Genomic DNA, 17,556 nt, shown 5'->3' with positions numbered 1-17,556 from the left:
AGAAATAATGATAATCAAATCCTTGATGACAGCAACATTCAATAACACTCACAAAACAATTACTGTATATTGACAATCATGTTACGTTATTTTTAAAATGTTCCCTTTTCTTTTCATAACTTCTACTTCTCCACTGCGATACGGGTATATATATAAATGTATATATATACCCGATCTACAATACATACTTTAGCATAGACAAGCCACGCTGTGGCTAATTGTAGAGTCTTAAGCCTCTAACGCCGACATTGAGGTTGATTCCGAGAGGGATGTACTGACTATGTACGCGCTACCGATTCATTTTACCTTAGCATCTCCTTGGTTTGGGGCGTATGAAAAATATTAGGTTAACGAGAATCATGTTACGTTATTTTTAAAATTTTCCCTTTCTTAGCACAAGCACAGCTGAGAAGCTTCGATGCATGTACTCCATAGCGCGTTAAAAATAACGCATTTAATCACACTTTCAATTCCAAGCAAGCGGGAACTTTTGTCAATGCATGATTTCCTGGTACATCCATTACACTGATGCACACATCACAGCTACAAAAATGTTAGAGTCGGAATAAAGCGCGTTCCTACGACTGATCATTTCGACTTCCGAAGAAGCCTTGATAAAAGCATGGTTTTGTGCACACTGAAAAGCAAGCAAAATTAGATGCATTACAGAAAGCGGACTTTGTGGCTCTTACTGGGGATCATTGGACTTCCGTGACCGTTAGTAATTCTAAATACATCTAATTACAAAATGTTCAATGATCACACTGTTTTAGCCTAATGTACAAAATAATTTTGGCTAATGTTACTCAGAGTTTAAAGAGTAAGCTGGTCAAATTACCTTTTATGTTTCTGACTTATTTTTTAAGAAGAAAAACTGCACTTTATGGTGAAATTTTGGTTATTATTATTTAAAGACAATACTATTCTGAAAATGTACTTAAAGTACTTAAACTACCACTTTATTTTTAAGTCTGCCCAATTTTAACCAGGGATGATATTTTTGTTTCTGTTTTGAATTCAAATGCAGTTTAAAGGCTTTTTTTCAGAAATTAAAACAGCTTCAGTTTACAATATTCATGTCCATGTCTATTATTTGATTCTGTAAGCCCACTAAAACCGTTTTAAATAAAAAAAAAACATTTGCGATTTGGGGCAAATTTACGTGTGCGATTACATACGATTAATCAAGATTAATTCTTACACAGCCTCTAATTAATTGGATTAATTTTTTTAATCGAGTCCCACCCCTAATATATATATATATATATATATATATATATATATATATATATATATATATATATGTAGATATGTATATGTTGTATATACAGTATGTATATATATGTGTGTGTATATATATATATGTATATATATGTATATATATGTATGTGTATATGTGTATATATGTGTCTGTGTGTGTGTATGTGTATATATATATATATATATATATATATATATATATATATATATATATATATATATATATATATATATATGCCAGCAACACTCATATCAATGACAAAACAATTACATTAACAATCATCTTACGTTATTTTTAAAATGTTTGCTTTTCTTTTTCATAACTTCTTTAACACACTACTTCTCCGCTGCGAAGCGCGGGTATTCTGCTAGTGTATATATGTATATGTATATATATGTATGTATGTATATATATGTATGTATGTATTAGGGCTGGGCGATAAGGCAAAAAAAAAATCTAGGTTTTTTCATAAAGTTTGACCGATTCACGATTTTGATTTTTTTTATTGTGTAACTAGTCAACTTAAAACATTACAACAACATGACTTAAGTAACATTCTCTTTATAAGTAACTTGAAAAACCATCTGGTTAAGGAACATTGTATTTTTAATGGCCATGCCATACATAAATTGGTCAACAAGGTGTAAATAAATGTAAAACAAATTCACGAGTTAAATATCTTTGCAGAAGATTTGAATGAAATTTGAAAGTAAATATTGTGCAATTTGAATTAAACATTAAATACTTCTGAATATATAGTAAGAAAATAACCATTTAACCAATGTAAACATTACATCAGTCAACTCAAAAGTTATGCAAATTTTCAACAGTAAACAAAAAACAAACAAACAAAAAAAAGATTTGAAATAGCAGTTCATTGTACTTTTACAGAAATATTGTAAAGAGCTTTCTCCTTCATAACTGCAGAATATGAATCTATAACCAACAAACTCATGTTAAGTGATTGGCACTGTTATACAAAAGCAAAACAATAATAATCATCATCATCATTTCAGCTATTAATGAAATAACATCTGAATAACTGCGATTTTAATGCTTGAATTATTAATCATACTTACCAATGTGAAGACGATGTCCAAAGCACTGAAGATGGGTCCAGTCGATCATCTTCATTGCTTTGATCATGTTCGTTCCACTGTCAGTGGTCAGGCACACCTGTCGATCCTCCACAAGCTTCCAAGACGCCAGCGCATCTTTAAGCCCATGACCAATTATTTCCCCAGTATGATCGTCAGGAAAATAACATGTCTGAAGGCAAAAACTTGGCAGTTTCCATTCTGCATCAACATAATGGGCTGTAAGGCTCATGTAAGGCTGAAGAGTACGACTACTCCACAGGTCAGTCGTCGTAGAAAAAAAAGATGCCCTTTCAAGCTGCTCCGCTACTTTTTCACATGTTTCAGTGTACATTCGGGGAATAGCTACGTCTTTGAAATATTTGCAGCTCGGCAACTTGTATCTTGGATCAGCAGTGTGTAGCATTTTTATGAACCCTGGCTTTTCGATGGTGTATATGGGAACCATGTCCTTAGCGATATGAAACGCCACAGCATCTGTCATTTCTTTCCATCGGGGCGCCTTTTTGTCATATGGAACGGAATTGGAAAATGATACCGCTAATGACATCTGGCGTTTTGCAATTTTAGGTGGACCTTTTGCACTTGGATTTGGCTTGTTTTCATCTGTTAACTTTGAGCATTCTTCCCATTCAACTTGGTGCCTTTGTCGCAAATGTTGGAATAAATTAGTGGTGCTGCCACTGCCGGTTGAAACTGACTTTCTGCATATTTTGCATTTGACAAAAGTTTGTTCGACGTCTGAACTCTCGAATCCGAACCATTTCCAAACCACAGAGGAAACGTTACTACCTTATTTTGGCACAAGGTCATCCTGACGTGAAGAGCCGTCCATCTCTATGATATTATTTCTGTAGCCTATTACGTTCCTTCATAGAGCACTGTACTCACAGGTGAGAGGTTAATTAGGCTCGCCATCATGTGTTCGGAGTCGGACAAGCCTCTTAGTTATTCTGCCATAGGTGCAATTACAATGTATCTAATTTTTTATTAAAAAATCGCTATACCTCGATTTAATAAAATAAATCGTCTTAAAACGTAAATTCTAATTAATCGAAAAAATCGCCCAGCCCTAGTATGTATATATGTATGTGTATATGTATGTGTATATATATGTGTATATATGTATATATTTGTATGTATATATTTGTGTGTATATATTTGTATATGTATTCGGCGTGTCGTCCTGTTGGTGAGAGTCTCAGGAGTTTAGATACTTTACTGTATACAGGTGCTGGTCATAAAATTAGAATATCATGACAAAGTTGATTTATTTCAGTAATTCCATTCAAAAAGTGAAACTTGTATATTAGATTCATTCATTACACACAGACTGATGTATTTCAAATGTTTATTTCTTTTCATTTTGATGATTATAACTGACAACTAATGAAAGACCCGAATTCAGTATCTCGGAAAATTAGAATATTGTGAAAAGGTTCAATATTGAAGACATCTGGTGCCACACTCTAATCAGCTAATTAACTCAAAACACCTGCAAAAGCCTTTAAATGGTCTCTCAGTCTAGTTCTGTAGGCTACACAATCATGGGGAAGACCGCTGACTTGACAGTTGTCCAAAAGACGACCATTGACACCTTGCACAAGGAGGGCAAGACACAAAAGGTCATTGCTAAAGAGATTGGCTGTTCACAGAGCTCTGTGTCCAAGCACATTAATAGAGAGGCGAAGGGAAGGACAAGATGTGGTAGATAAAAGTGTACAAGCAATAGGGATAACCGCACCCTGGAGAGGATTGTGAAACAAAACCCATTCAAAACTGTGGGGGAGATTCACAAAGAGTGGACTGCAGCTTTAGTCAGTGCTTCAAGAACCACCACGCACAGACGTATGCAAGACATGGGTTTCAGCTGTCGCATTCCTTGTGTCAATGCCACTATCGGAGCAACATGGGCTCTCATAACACCTGAGCAGTGCCACAGACTGATCGACTCCAGGCCACGCCGCATTACTGCAGTAATTCAGGCCACAGGAGCCCCAACTAAATATTGAGTGCTGTACATGCTCATACTTTTCATGTTCATACCTTTCAGTTGGCCAACATTTCTAAAAATCCTTTTTTTGCATTGGTCTTGATATACTAATTTTCTAAGATACTGAATTTGGGACTTTCATTACTTGTCAGTTATAATCATCAAAATTAAAAGAAATGCACATTTGAAATACATCAGTCTGTGTGTAATGAATGAATCTAATATACAAGTTTCACTTTTTGAATGGAATTATTGAAATAAATCAACTTTGTCATGATATTCTAATTTTATGACCAGCACCTGTATAGATGGCAGTTTTGGCGGCATTCTGCCCTAGGTTGGGAGCAACTTTCAGCTGGCGCATGAGCACAGAAGATAATTCATAGTATGTACAATATGCTTAGCTACTAGTTTGGTTATTCTCAGTGTGGAGTTTGAATTTGACTCAACTGTTTAAGTAGATTTATGCCAATATCACGTCACGCATTTAGTGACTCCTTTAGCTTGGTTTACATTAGCATATGTAAGTGTGTCATGGGTTCTGCCTTGCTGCTTTGTCGCGCCACCCTACGAAAATAGATGAATGAGTATAGATGTGTATCTCTTTGTTAGTCTTGATGATTGGTACAAGTTGGACTGGTTTTAATGTCGGCTTTTGAAGGAGGCTCTAGTCAAATATGTAAGGAACTAGGATTTTTAACTTGTTGTTTTGTTACTGCAATGAAAGCATTCCCAACAATCGGCATCCATTCTTGTTTTTGAATTTGTACAATTTATTTTTTTTTGCTTGTACCACCACATCATTTTTCCATGCTTTTCGTTTTTATGCTATTAGGTACATAAAAAAACTTCACAATAACATCATTTATTTTTTCTAGTTCACAAGTGGTCAGACTTAATAAAAATATTAATAATGCCAGCTTTTTGTAATTGGTATGCTATTAGAAAAGTTAATATTTTCATAATTGCTAGCAATTTATTCTATTTAAATACGTTTATTTTAAATTCAGTAAAAGACTACAGTGTTACCATTTTTATGGGAATTCAGTAACTTTTTTATCTGCACTACTTATGTTGTCTCTTACAAATCACTGACAAGGGTTTAACAGTCTTTGAGCCCACTATGCTTTTTGTCAGTCTTTTGAAGCAATGCTGAGAACTAATTAATTAATATTTTAATCAAACTGTGTATGTATATGAGGCAAAACTGGCAGACATTAGAGAATCATGTGTCAGGAAGAATATTTTAAAATAAATGGCATTAGTGGTTCTTAGACGATTGTGTTTATACAAGTCCAGAGAGCCTGGATTTTATGTTCTTCCGATTCTGGCAAATTATCAATAATTTCACATGTTTGTTATACAGTGGAACCTCGGTTTGCGAGCATAATTCGTTCCAGAAACGTGCTCACAATCCAAAGCACTCGTATATCAAAGCGAATTTCCCAGTAAGAAATAATGGAAACTCAGATGATTTGTTCCACAACCCAAAACTATTCATATAAAAATGATTAATACAAAATATAAAGTAAAAATACATAACACAAATTAACCTGTACTTTACCTTTAAAAAGAATCATGGCGGGTGTGAGTGAGTTTCTAAACTCATGTGGGATTCCACCCAACGGGACGACATGCGGAAGAGCGTCCCAAAGCAATCGCAGTCTCCCAGTGCTGTAGCAGTTCGCCGTATAAGGCCATCCAAAAAGAACACAGACGTGCTATAAGCGCCTGCCGTCAATGGGTGAACATTGTAAAGATCCCGCTACAATAAATAACAGCGCTGTTGCTGTTTCAAGCTGAATAAAGCTGGTGTTAAAGTACTGAGACTCAGCTTTGTGTTTTGGGGCGCAAGATGGGGACTCGCACTTCACAGCTCACACCCACACACAGTCACAATGTTTACAGTATACGCTCGTACGGATGTTGACTATATGAGTGAGGCACACAGACTCAGACGGAGAATAGGAGACAATTGCCCTCAAGAGAAGAGACGCGCCGCGCGCGAGCAAGAGAGATAAGGAGAGAGGCGAGTGTGAGCGAGATAAGGAGAGAGAGACGCACAGGAGCGAGAGATTAGAAGAAAGAGAGAGACGCGCTGTGCGAGCAAGAGAGATAAGGAGAGAGAGAGAGAAGGACCATCCGCTCAGTTGTGATCACATGACGCTCAGCAGACAAAGTGTATCCATACTACTCGTATTGCAAGACATCGCTCGTTTATCAAGTCAAAATTTATTAAAAAATTTTGTTCGTCTTGCAAAACACTCTTGCCGTATGTCTTTTGTAGTTAAAGTAATCAGAGTCTCAGTCTCTGCACTGCCTCATCTATAAGTATGTGGTTTTATGCAATACAATGATGTTTCTTTTGGAGGAAAGCCATAATGGAAGCTGCTGATGTTTCCTTTTTTTGTGGTACATGACATCTTATGTTTTTAGGCTATGAATAGGAGACTTAGAGTTTTCTCTGTTTTTATTTATATCTGTTGTACTTATTATGAAATGTTGTACATTATATAACTTCGGTTGTGATTTTATTGTTTCTCGATGCAAGCATTTATTTGCTTTTTATTTTTGCTGTTTTTCTTTATGATGCAATTAAGAAACTTAATAGAGCCAACACACAAACGTTTGGTAATTATGTCTGTAGATGGATGTAAATGTAATTCCAGATTGTTTTTTTGTGACTTTCTTACCCTATTTTACTTTTAAAGAAAAAATATGGTGCCATCTCTTAAATATTATTAAGTGTTTTGTTCTCTTTTTCTGCTTTTTTTGTAACCATTTTTATTTGGAGTCTAAGCAGACAAATTTCAGATATCTAAAAAGTGAGGTATACAGAAGGAAAACCTTTTTACCTACAGTTGAGTGAAGTTTACATAATTTCTGTGTGAAATTACTAAATACAGTTAGGTCCTTAATATTTGCACAGACGACTTTGTTCTAATTTTGGTTCTGTACATTACCACAATGAATTTTAAATGAAACAACTCAGATGTGGTTGAAGTGCAGACTTTCACCTTTATTTCAGTGGTTGAACAAAAAGATTGCCTAAAAATGTGAGGCAACTAAAGCATTTTTTAACACAATCCTTTCATTTGCAGGTGCTCAAAAGTAATTGGACAATTTATTTAAAGGCTATTTCATGGGCAGGTGTGGGCAAGTCCGTCGAAATGTCATTATTAATTAAGCAGATAAAAGGCCTGTAGTTGATTTGAGGTGCGGTGCTTTCATGTGGAAGATTTTGCTGTGAACAGACAACATGCAGTCAAAGGAGCTCTCCATGCAGGTGAAAGAAGCCATCCTTAAGCTGTAAAAACAGAAAAAACCCGTCTGAGAAATTGCTACAGTATTACGAGTGGCAAAATCTACAGTTTGGTACATCCTGAGAAAGAAAGCAAGCACTGGTGAACTCAGCAACGCAAAAAGACCTGGACATCCACGGAAGAAAACAGTGGTGGATGATCGCAGAATCATTTCCATGGTGAAGAGAAACCCCTTCACAACAGCCAACCAAGTGAACAACACTCTCCAGGGGGTAGGTGTATCGATATCTAAGTCTACCATAAAGAGAAGACTGCATGAAAGTAAACACAGAGGGTGCACTGTAAGGTGCCAGCCACTCATAAGCCTCAAGAATAGAAAGGTTAGATTGGACTTTGCTTAAGAACATCTAAAAAAGCCAGCACAGTTCTGGAAAAACATTCTTTGAACAGATGAAACCAAGATCAACCTCTACCAGAATGATGGCAAGAAAAACGTATGGCGAAGGTTTGGAACAGCTCATTATCCAAAACATACCACATCATCTGTAAAACACGGTGGAGGCAGTGTGATGGCTTGGGCGTGCATGGCTGCCAGTTGCACTGGGACACTAGTATTTATTGATGATGTGACACAGGACAGAAGCAGCCGAATGAATTCTGAGGTGTTCAGAGACATACAGAGTACTGTCTGCTCAAATCCAGTTAATTGCAGTCCAATTGATTGGGCTGCATTTCATGATACTAATGGACAATGACCCAAAACATACAGCCAAAGCAACCCAGGAGTTTATTAAAGGAAAGAAGTGGAAAATCCTTGAATGGCCAAGTCAGTCACCTGATCTTAACCCAATTGAGCATGAATTTCACTTGTTGAAGACTAAACTTCAGACAGAAAGGCCCACAAACGGCAACTGAAAGCTGCTGCAATAAAGGCCTGGTAGAGCATTAAAAAGGAGGAAACCCCAGCATTTGGTGATGTCCATGAGTTTAAGACTTCAGGCTGTCATTGCCAGCAAAGGGTTTTCAACCAAGTATTAGAAATGAACATTTTATTTCCAGTTATTTAATTTGTCCAGTTACTTTTGAGCACCTGAAATAAAGGGATTGTGTTAAAAAATGCTTTAGTTGCCTCACATACTTATGCAATCTTTTTTGTTCACCCACTGAATTAAAGCTGAAAGTCTACACTTCAACTGCATCTGAGTTGTTTCATTTAAAATTCATTGTGGTAATGTACAGAACCAAAATTAGAAAAAAGTTGTCTCTGTCCAAATACTTATAGACCTAACTATGGTAGAACTGTATGTTAAGTTGTACACTTTAGAGAATTTAAATCTCAACTGTTTTTCTAACTTGTGCTTCAGGGTTACAAAAAATCACTTTGTAGATCATTGTTACTCAAATACTCAGCTTTCAGATTTTATTCTCTTGTATTATTTTCATCTTTCATTTAGTTAAAGAATGCATTGAAAACCTAAGCTGTGAAGATGATGCAAGTCTAGTTGCTGCTTTATGGGGTGCAGAAAGATGTTTGCGTGTCCTAGAAAGTGTAAGTACTAGATTGATTGTATTAAATATTGGCTTTTAATGACAATCAGCTATATATAATGTAGTATTTGCATAAAGATGGTTCTTATGGTATAGTACCTTTAAGTATTTTGGGTATTGTTTATGACATATATAAGCAGTGTGAAACTGATAATGTTGTTTTTGCATTTAATATAATACAAGTTCAGTAGTGTTTTTTTTTTTCTTTCAATCAACTGTATATTTTCTGATTATAAGCTTCCACATGTTTGAGAAGTTTACATTGTTGAGACTTGGTGGACAACCCAAAAATGTCAAAGATATTCTAAAACTTGATTTATATTTGCATTATGCATTCCTCTCTAGCTTATCTAGTTCACTGACAATGACTTAGAGTACTGCTTAGCATATGTTTATGGTTTCAAGCCCTATACATTTTTTAACCATGTCATCTTTTTAATATCTTGCCATTTTAATCATTTATATTGAAAGTTTTCAGATTAGGATTACATTTTCTGAAGTGTGCTACTTGTTTCATTGGTCACAAATACTTTTTTCAATCAAAGAAAACATAGTTTACTGGATTTATTAACAGGCATGACAATTTTTGTGCCATTCAGTTTTCCAATAAACTGTATATTTGCTTTCTGCATGTTTTTATGTTTTATTACATTTCTTTCTTAGCTTACTGACAGTCTTAGATTATAGTCACTTTTATGACTAAAAACATTTGTCTTCTTTACAACATTGACATAATGTTAAATTGTGTTCTGATGGAACACTTATGCAGAAAAATGTTTGTTGCCACATTTAGGGTGAGTCACAGTGGTCATATCCCCACCCAACCCTTATAACGGAAAGTAATACTTTCTCATTGACTGTTCTGTTACTGCTAAAATACCTTTAGAGTTATCTTTTGCAGTTTGAGCCATGTTCTTTAACTGCTGTTTAGCATTTCGGGTAGATATCCTTATCAATTTGTTGTTAGTTTTATGCTTTGCGCCCTCCCCCACTATAAGCTATAAGGTTTAGATTTGTCAAAAATGTCGATCTCCAGTTTTCGACGGATCACTTCTTTTAATCTCTGTACTGTGAAAGCTTAAACCCAGATTAATACAAAACTTTATAACTACTCCGTCACTTTCTGGTTATTTTAGAAAGTTTAACATGACCATTTAGACTATATTAGGTTTATAACTGCAGTTTATAAGTATTTGAACAGTAATGCAGCTGTTATTAATGAAATTATGAATATATGAAATGGAGCAAAGAATATGCGCTTTTAGTGTAGACGCTTTACATTAAATTAGGGTATAGATGTTCAAAAATGGGTGAATGGTATAGTAATTGCTGCAGTTGATTTTATTTGTAGTCCTCCTGACTTTAAGGGATCAAAAGTAATTGGATAAATTAATATTGGCAAAACAAATTATTGTCAGGGATGTCACTAGGCACTTAATTTCTTCCTGGTAATGCCTCTCCAGGCCTGTACTACAGCCATTTTCAGTTTACACTTATTTTGTGGACTTGTTCCCTTTTAGTCCTGAACAAGTTATATGTGATTAAGCAGGTTTAGGTCGGGTGATTTTTATCAACTGTTACCTCATCAGTAAATCCAGTGCCGGTCAAACATATCCAGCAAGTAATGCTGCTTGTACCATGTTTCACAGAGGAAGTGATATTTTCAGCACCATTAGTTGTATCTTTCTTTCTCCAAAATTCTCTCTTTCCATCAGGTGAGTTCATCTTTTTTGTCTTAAGATATTTTTCTGATACCGTGCAGATTATTTTTTGATTTACTATTTAGAAAACTGTAACCCAGTCAGAACCCTAGACAAAAATTCACCTCAAGGAGCCAGTGGCTCCTAAAAGATAGAAACTAGGAGTCAGTAGCTTTGATTTAGGTGCCAAATAATCAAATGTGTAAAATATGAATCTTTCAGTCTCTTACCTTTCTAACCTCCAAATTATTAACCTCCGCCTAATTATTTTCCTTCAGTGAAGTGCATCTTCCCGTTGTACTTGATTTGGGCAGCTGAATGTTATAATATATATCATTAAGAACAGTGTTTTATTCAGGCCCTAAGTCTGCATCCGTGACTGTAATTGTCAGAGGGTCATCCATTGTGATTTGGTCGTCTCTTCCTCTTTTTTTATAGTGAGCCTGCAACCTTTTAAATTACATTTCAAAGAAGTTTAGTTGTCTTGTGTTTATTTTGTAAGCAGCAAACAGCGGGCTATGCTCCAGCTAGGGAAATAAGTATCCCTTCCAGTGGATAGGACAAACGGGCACAGTGAAAAACAAATTGACAATAGATTCTTTTTAAATAGGTTTAGCACAGTGTTAGCACTCTATTGTTCATTTTGTAAACCAAAGAGCAATTCAGTGACAAAAGCTCAACTGTGGAAATGAGTGTCCCCTCTAGTGGATGAGATGGGGAGAGACACTAAATATGATATTTATATAGAAGATTGTCTACAGTCTTTTAAAATACATTTTGGGTAAGTTTAGTTGTAACACTCATTTTGTCAGCAGGTTTAATTTTAACCTACTATTATCAGCTGTGCATGTAATGTACTTAAAAATGAATTTTATAGGGTAATGACATTTGTGAAAATGAGATCCTCCCCAATTTAAAGGGGTAAACATGAGTGGCACAGGAATTAATTTTTTTTTATGATAGAACTTTAACAATTCATTCACAGTTTTAATCACTCATATGACACAGGTGAAATTTGACATCTACATCTTAATTTTCCTCATTTTTTCACCAGAAATAAAACTACCTGAGTAATTATTTAATAGTAAGGCACCACGTATGGCATGAAGGTAGATTAGTATGTTTATTTTAATGATTTGTCTTTTAAATTTGTTTGTACAGAGTCTTTTTTGTGTCAACTATTGAATATCAATTATAACTCTTACTCTTATATTTTACTAAAAGTTTTTTCATGTTTCTTTGAGCTCTTGTTAAAAAATTTATTGTTAACAGAACATATAGTGCACACACCAAAATGACTTAAAGAAAAAATGAATTAAAGTGGCATTTATCGATACAATTTTAACAGTTTACTTTCCGCTACTTATCAAAGACTATCGCAGTAAAATGGCAATAACATTCAATACACCTGCAACCTTAAAACGCAGATTTCATGATATCACTATGTGTGAGAAAACAGTGAGCAGGCGGCTGCATGCACATACTAACGGACAAGCAGGCACTTTGCATGGAGAATGCATTAATTCAAAAGGGAAATGGCATGCAAAGATGCAAAAACACTAGGAGATCCTGTGAAAATTGCACCTTAGTACATTTGTGACAAATTTGAAGGAACAACTGAATTCCACTGGGCACACAGGCCTGGTATGCCACTAAATCTTGCAGAATGGGCAATGCCCACTTTGTCCTACACCTGAAATAAGGCATGCTCTATCACTAACATAATGATGTTGTCTAGCCTTTTGCAGAGAAGGGTAAAGAATACTAGGGAACTGTTGATTGGGAATTGGCTTAAACCTTGTCCCATACTTTCTCATACTGGTTCCATTGTGGCATTTCTCTTTCAAGCGCCGAAAGAAACTGAATGTGCAGAAATCAAGCAGGTTTATTTATATAAACAAAAAGTCAAAGAAACTAACACAATCCGTAATTATTTAGAACCCATTGTTATGGTCATTGGACATACAGTCACTTAGGTCCTTATGCTTTCCTTTGTGTGTTCCTCCCCCAAAGCGACTTCAACTTTCAGCATCCTTTTTTAAAGTCATGGCAGTCCATGGGAGCTTTGTGTCTCTATTCTACAGGCTCAATTCAGCTGTGGCACAGCACATACATTCACTACATTCACCATCCTGCACATTGCCTAGCTTGTGTCATTATCACCATCCATATTGAAAAGCACACCAGTTCCTCTTGCCGCCTGTTTTCATTTTCAGTTTCCTTTCCTCTGCATTTCAGTTGAAGCTTAGCATTGAGAGCTTGCGGATGTATTTACTCTGTTGCCAGACCAGTGCTTTAAGCAGCCCATTTTGCATGTCTGTTGTCAGGACTCTGCTGTTGAAGCACCCTGTTTCATGCAGATTTTTGGCATGATTGTTGCATGTTTTGACTATACAAACATTGTCATCTGATAAAACTAAGGTGTTTGCTTGGCTGTTTAACTGTACAATGTGGTTAAAAATAAAATGTAATTTTTCACATTTGAGTATAATTTTAAAACATTAATTCAATTGATTTAATTGAAAAAAACTTTTGCAGTGTTTATAAACTCTTCTGATATCTGTGAACTTTCCTTTTTACCTGATACAATTGTAACATTCTCCAATTCCTGTAATTCATAGGTATACTTTTCCCAAAAAATATTTTTTTAATGTTGCTTACCCCATGTAGTTTGTAGCTGTGACCAAGGAAAAAAAAATAATTTGTTTTCATGCAGGATGAGAGAGTAAGGTTGGGATATATTCAATGTGCTGGGAGTTCAAGGTGATGGTAACAAGACTAACTTCCAGGTTTAGTTCTTTTTCAGTTTGTTTCAGAGCTGCAGATTAGCAGTGGACTAAGACTAAGCATAGTTGCATTGCATTTCTTGGAGTCTGCAAATTGGAACAGAGTTGCATACTAACTTATACTTAGCTGGTATGCAACCATTAACTGGCACTACAGTGCAGGAAAATATGGAATAAAGCCACTTCATGCCATGACCTCCAGTAAAAGACAGAGTAGGTGTCCCTAATTAAGAAATTGCTTGTCCACCTGTTTGGGGTCCCCAGCCAGACTATATTCCTCCAGAGTATCCTGAAGGTATCTTTAAATGTGTCTCCGAGATCTAGATAGATAGATACTTTATTAATCCCCAAGGGGAAATTCACAAATGATGTGAGATCCCCCACAATATGTGCAGAACTTGTTCTGTACTGTGTGTGAAGTTGGTGGTCTGATGAGCCATTCTTTATGAATACTGTCCAGCCTCTGAGTAGGCATTTTATACACTTTGGTTATTGTTAAATTAATTTTGTTGTTAAGATAAGCTGATCGCACATTGAACATACCATATATTCTGTATTATCTGCGTAATTTCTGAAATGAGCTACTAAGAGACAATTATTCTTCAGATATGATTATACTAATATGTGTACCTCGCTTTCCTCATTACTTTCTATACAGGGATTTCATTGCCTTCTCATATGCTCAAATTTGAGCAATGTTACAAAATAAAAAAATAAAAAACAACCTGTGGCTGAGATATTTTTAATCTTCTATATGTGGAAAACATTCAGACTCCACAAAATTTTCTGCACCTAGGATTCAAATAAAACTGCACTAACCATTGTCCTTTTCAACTTCTACAACGTCTACTATGTAACTAATTTGCAGCTATACACAAGAGAAAGCGATGCTTTCCTCAGTCCTTGAATCTCCTGGGTTCATAACATTATATTAGCCTATTAATTTTAAATTATTTTTATAGTGGTATTAAGTATTTGCAGAATAATCTTCTATATCTGCATATATATATATATATGTATGTATGTATATGTATATAATAAATTTAATATCAGTATTTCCATCGTCTTTTCTGCTGTCTAGTATACTGTGAAATGTAAACCTTATTATATTCATCAAGCAGTTAAAAAAAAAAAAAGACTCTAGTTTAAGTGAGCAGATTAAAGACTCGCAAAATATTTATGAAGAGTGAGGATCTTCTGTTGTGTACATTTTCATGAACTGTTAAGCTAAAATGTTACTGCTGGCTACAGTTATATGTTTTGTGTGTGGTGTTGAATGTTTTGAAAGGCACAGTTGACGTTTTTTGCTTTCTTTATTTTGTGATTTAAAGGGCTATCCTTTTTACGTATGCCTTTAAATTTGAATGAAGGTGCCCAAACAATGAGGGTTACATTTAGAGAGGCAATATGTTCACTCAGGTGTTTCACAATTTATATTCTCTCTCACAATGTACTGTTTTCAGAATGCCTAATGGGTAAAATTTCATGTTGCCCTTTTTTTCTTTTAAACCCAGGTAACAGTTCACAATCCTGAAAACCAGAGTTACCTGATTGCCTATAAGGATTCACAGCTTATAATCTCATCTGCAAGGCAAGTAAACATGAAGCAAGTCCTGCATGCAACAAATTCACAAGACATTAAAAAAAAATTGCACAGCTTTGTTGACTTCTTGTGCAGCTTGTCTACCAATATGATATGTTAACTTTAAAAGCATAATGGTGAAATGAAAGCTTCACTTTAACCTTTGATTTTCTCAAATCAAACTTACGTTGAACATTTTTTTAAATAAGCCTTCAGCATTCTGCATTAAATAGTGTTTTTAATAATAGTAAATAGTGTTTTTAATAACAGTGAATAAAATAAGCAAAGAGGTTTTGCATTATTTTTCATCCATTGGATGAAAAGTATTGAAGTATGTATTTTGTTCAGAAATATGCAAATATTTAAATGCCTGAATCAATTTATATAATGCTTCTTTTTCAATATTCCTATAGTCTAATGCAAGTTAATTCCCAGATTAAACAAAATTATCCACCCTTAAACAGATAATTTAACAACAGCAGAGATTCAATTAGAGCAAAGTCTCTCTCTTTTCTGCTTTCACTGAGAAATCAGTTATGTATAGTGCTGTATAGCAGGTTTTAATGTAAAGACATCTTAACTAATAGAATTAGTATAGGTCATACACAGTCTGAACCAGCCTCTTTCTATGCTTAACCTTACTTATCATTGGTTGCAGTGTCAGCAATTAAGCATGGGGGCAAAGTTAGGCCAATGTACCACACTTGAAAATACATTTTTCCTTTATCGTTTCAAGTAATTTAATTTTAAAGAAAAAATAAACAGTTATAAAAAAAAATTAGAGGCATAATGTAACTTTATTTCTCAAGCTAGAAGTGTTATAATCCTGCTGCTCTCAAGCATGTTTTCTAACATTTTAAGTTGCATTTTATTGTTTATACTCTAGGTAACTATAGGGCTATATTCCTTAAATAAAGAAAATTTAATAGAGATTGCTTTTATTCTTAGTTGGTAGTTTTTGGACCAGAATTTAGTAAATCTTGCTAATCTAGATAATTTAATGTATATGTAGTAAGTTAAGTATTTCATGGAGCTTTACTCAAGCACTTGAACATTTGATTGTTATATATTTAAAAAGAATGTTTTGTGTGGTTAATATCTGTTTGTACAAGTGAAATTTAGTCAGAAGTTTATATTTATTTAAATGCTGTATACTATTTATACTGAATACGCTATATTTTAACTAGACAGAAATGATTTAACAGACTTTACTGGACTTATTCAACTAATATGTAATTTGTTAGTGTTTTAAATTGCTGTAGCTCAGCTGCTGGATTTTATACATTTCCAAAGACTATTCTAATGCTACTTTTACATTAACACACAAGGATTAACAGTATTTATTTGTACACAATTTCTCTATTGGTGTCTACATACAGTGCCTGTGTATATACTTTCTTTTGTGGAAGATGAAGGAAACCTAGATTAACATATGAAGGAAGTTGTAGCTGCAATACTTTTAAGTTTGATTAGTTTTTAAGTTTAGGGCATCTGTTTTAAATAACAGTACCCATAATTAGCATTTTGAACCATCTACTTCAAATTATAGATTGAGTTCAGAGTTGTTCACAATGAGAGCTAACTGAAAGAATATAAAGTTCAGAAGGTCTTGTTAGCTTCAGGAATCAAACATATGTTTTGAAACTTGAAACTTCTTTTGATTAAATCTTTTATTCACATCACAGTAACTAAAATGTACATATTGGCAGTAGTAATAAGAAAACTTGATATATCTTTGAACCTGTTTTATAGATGGATATATTAACAAGACTGAGTAGGAAACTCTGTCCCAGAAATTGTCCCAATATTAATAAAATTCATATTTCACATGCTTTGTTCGCAATGTTTAACACCAATATTTTTTTGTAATTATGCTGATAGTCTACTGTGAACATGTGATTTATGGATGATTTGAAAAATTAGTCTGTTAGCCAATCCAAAGGGCATCACCTGCAGCAGTACCTTGTGGAATGTACTAAATGCATTTCTCCTTTCATCTTCACTGGTGCGAATTAGCTGTATGCACTTCTCATGTCTTGTCTTGTATTGTGAAAATGGGAGACTTGGAATAGCTTTTTTCCTTAAACTCCTATTAGTCTGTATATCAGGGAAGCAAATTCTTCAGCAACTGTTGGAGGGAACAGTACAAAAGACTAATTACGAAGAAACGAGTTTAAAAAGAGCGTATTTTGGGAAGTTTTTAAAATATTGCATGGTGTTAGTCTGGTGTATCTCTGTTAGTAAAATATTCCAGATTTTAGGTGTGCAAGAGGAAAGGCTACTGTGCTACTTCTTTTATGCTTGGCTCTTGGAATAATAAGCAAAC

At 34.6% G+C, this 17,556-nt stretch overlaps 1 protein-coding gene across 1 annotated transcript in view; it reads left to right on the top strand.

Annotated features, from left to right (window-relative positions):
- The window catches only part of waplb (WAPL cohesin release factor b), a 229,923-nt gene that overhangs the window by 158,187 nt on the left and 54,180 nt on the right, over positions 1-17,556 (top strand). Inside the window, exons 12-13 of the mRNA XM_039769232.1 lie at positions 9,069-9,163; positions 15,163-15,239. Coding sequence (XP_039625166.1) covers positions 9,069-9,163; positions 15,163-15,239 — 172 coding nt within the window. The remainder of the gene's footprint in view (positions 1-9,068; positions 9,164-15,162; positions 15,240-17,556) is intronic.

This window comes from Polypterus senegalus, chromosome 1 (assembly GCF_016835505.1).
Source record: "Polypterus senegalus isolate Bchr_013 chromosome 1, ASM1683550v1, whole genome shotgun sequence".
Classification (NCBI taxonomy): domain Eukaryota; kingdom Metazoa; phylum Chordata; class Cladistia; order Polypteriformes; family Polypteridae; genus Polypterus; species Polypterus senegalus.
This window is presented reverse-complemented; position numbering and strand designations above follow the sequence as displayed.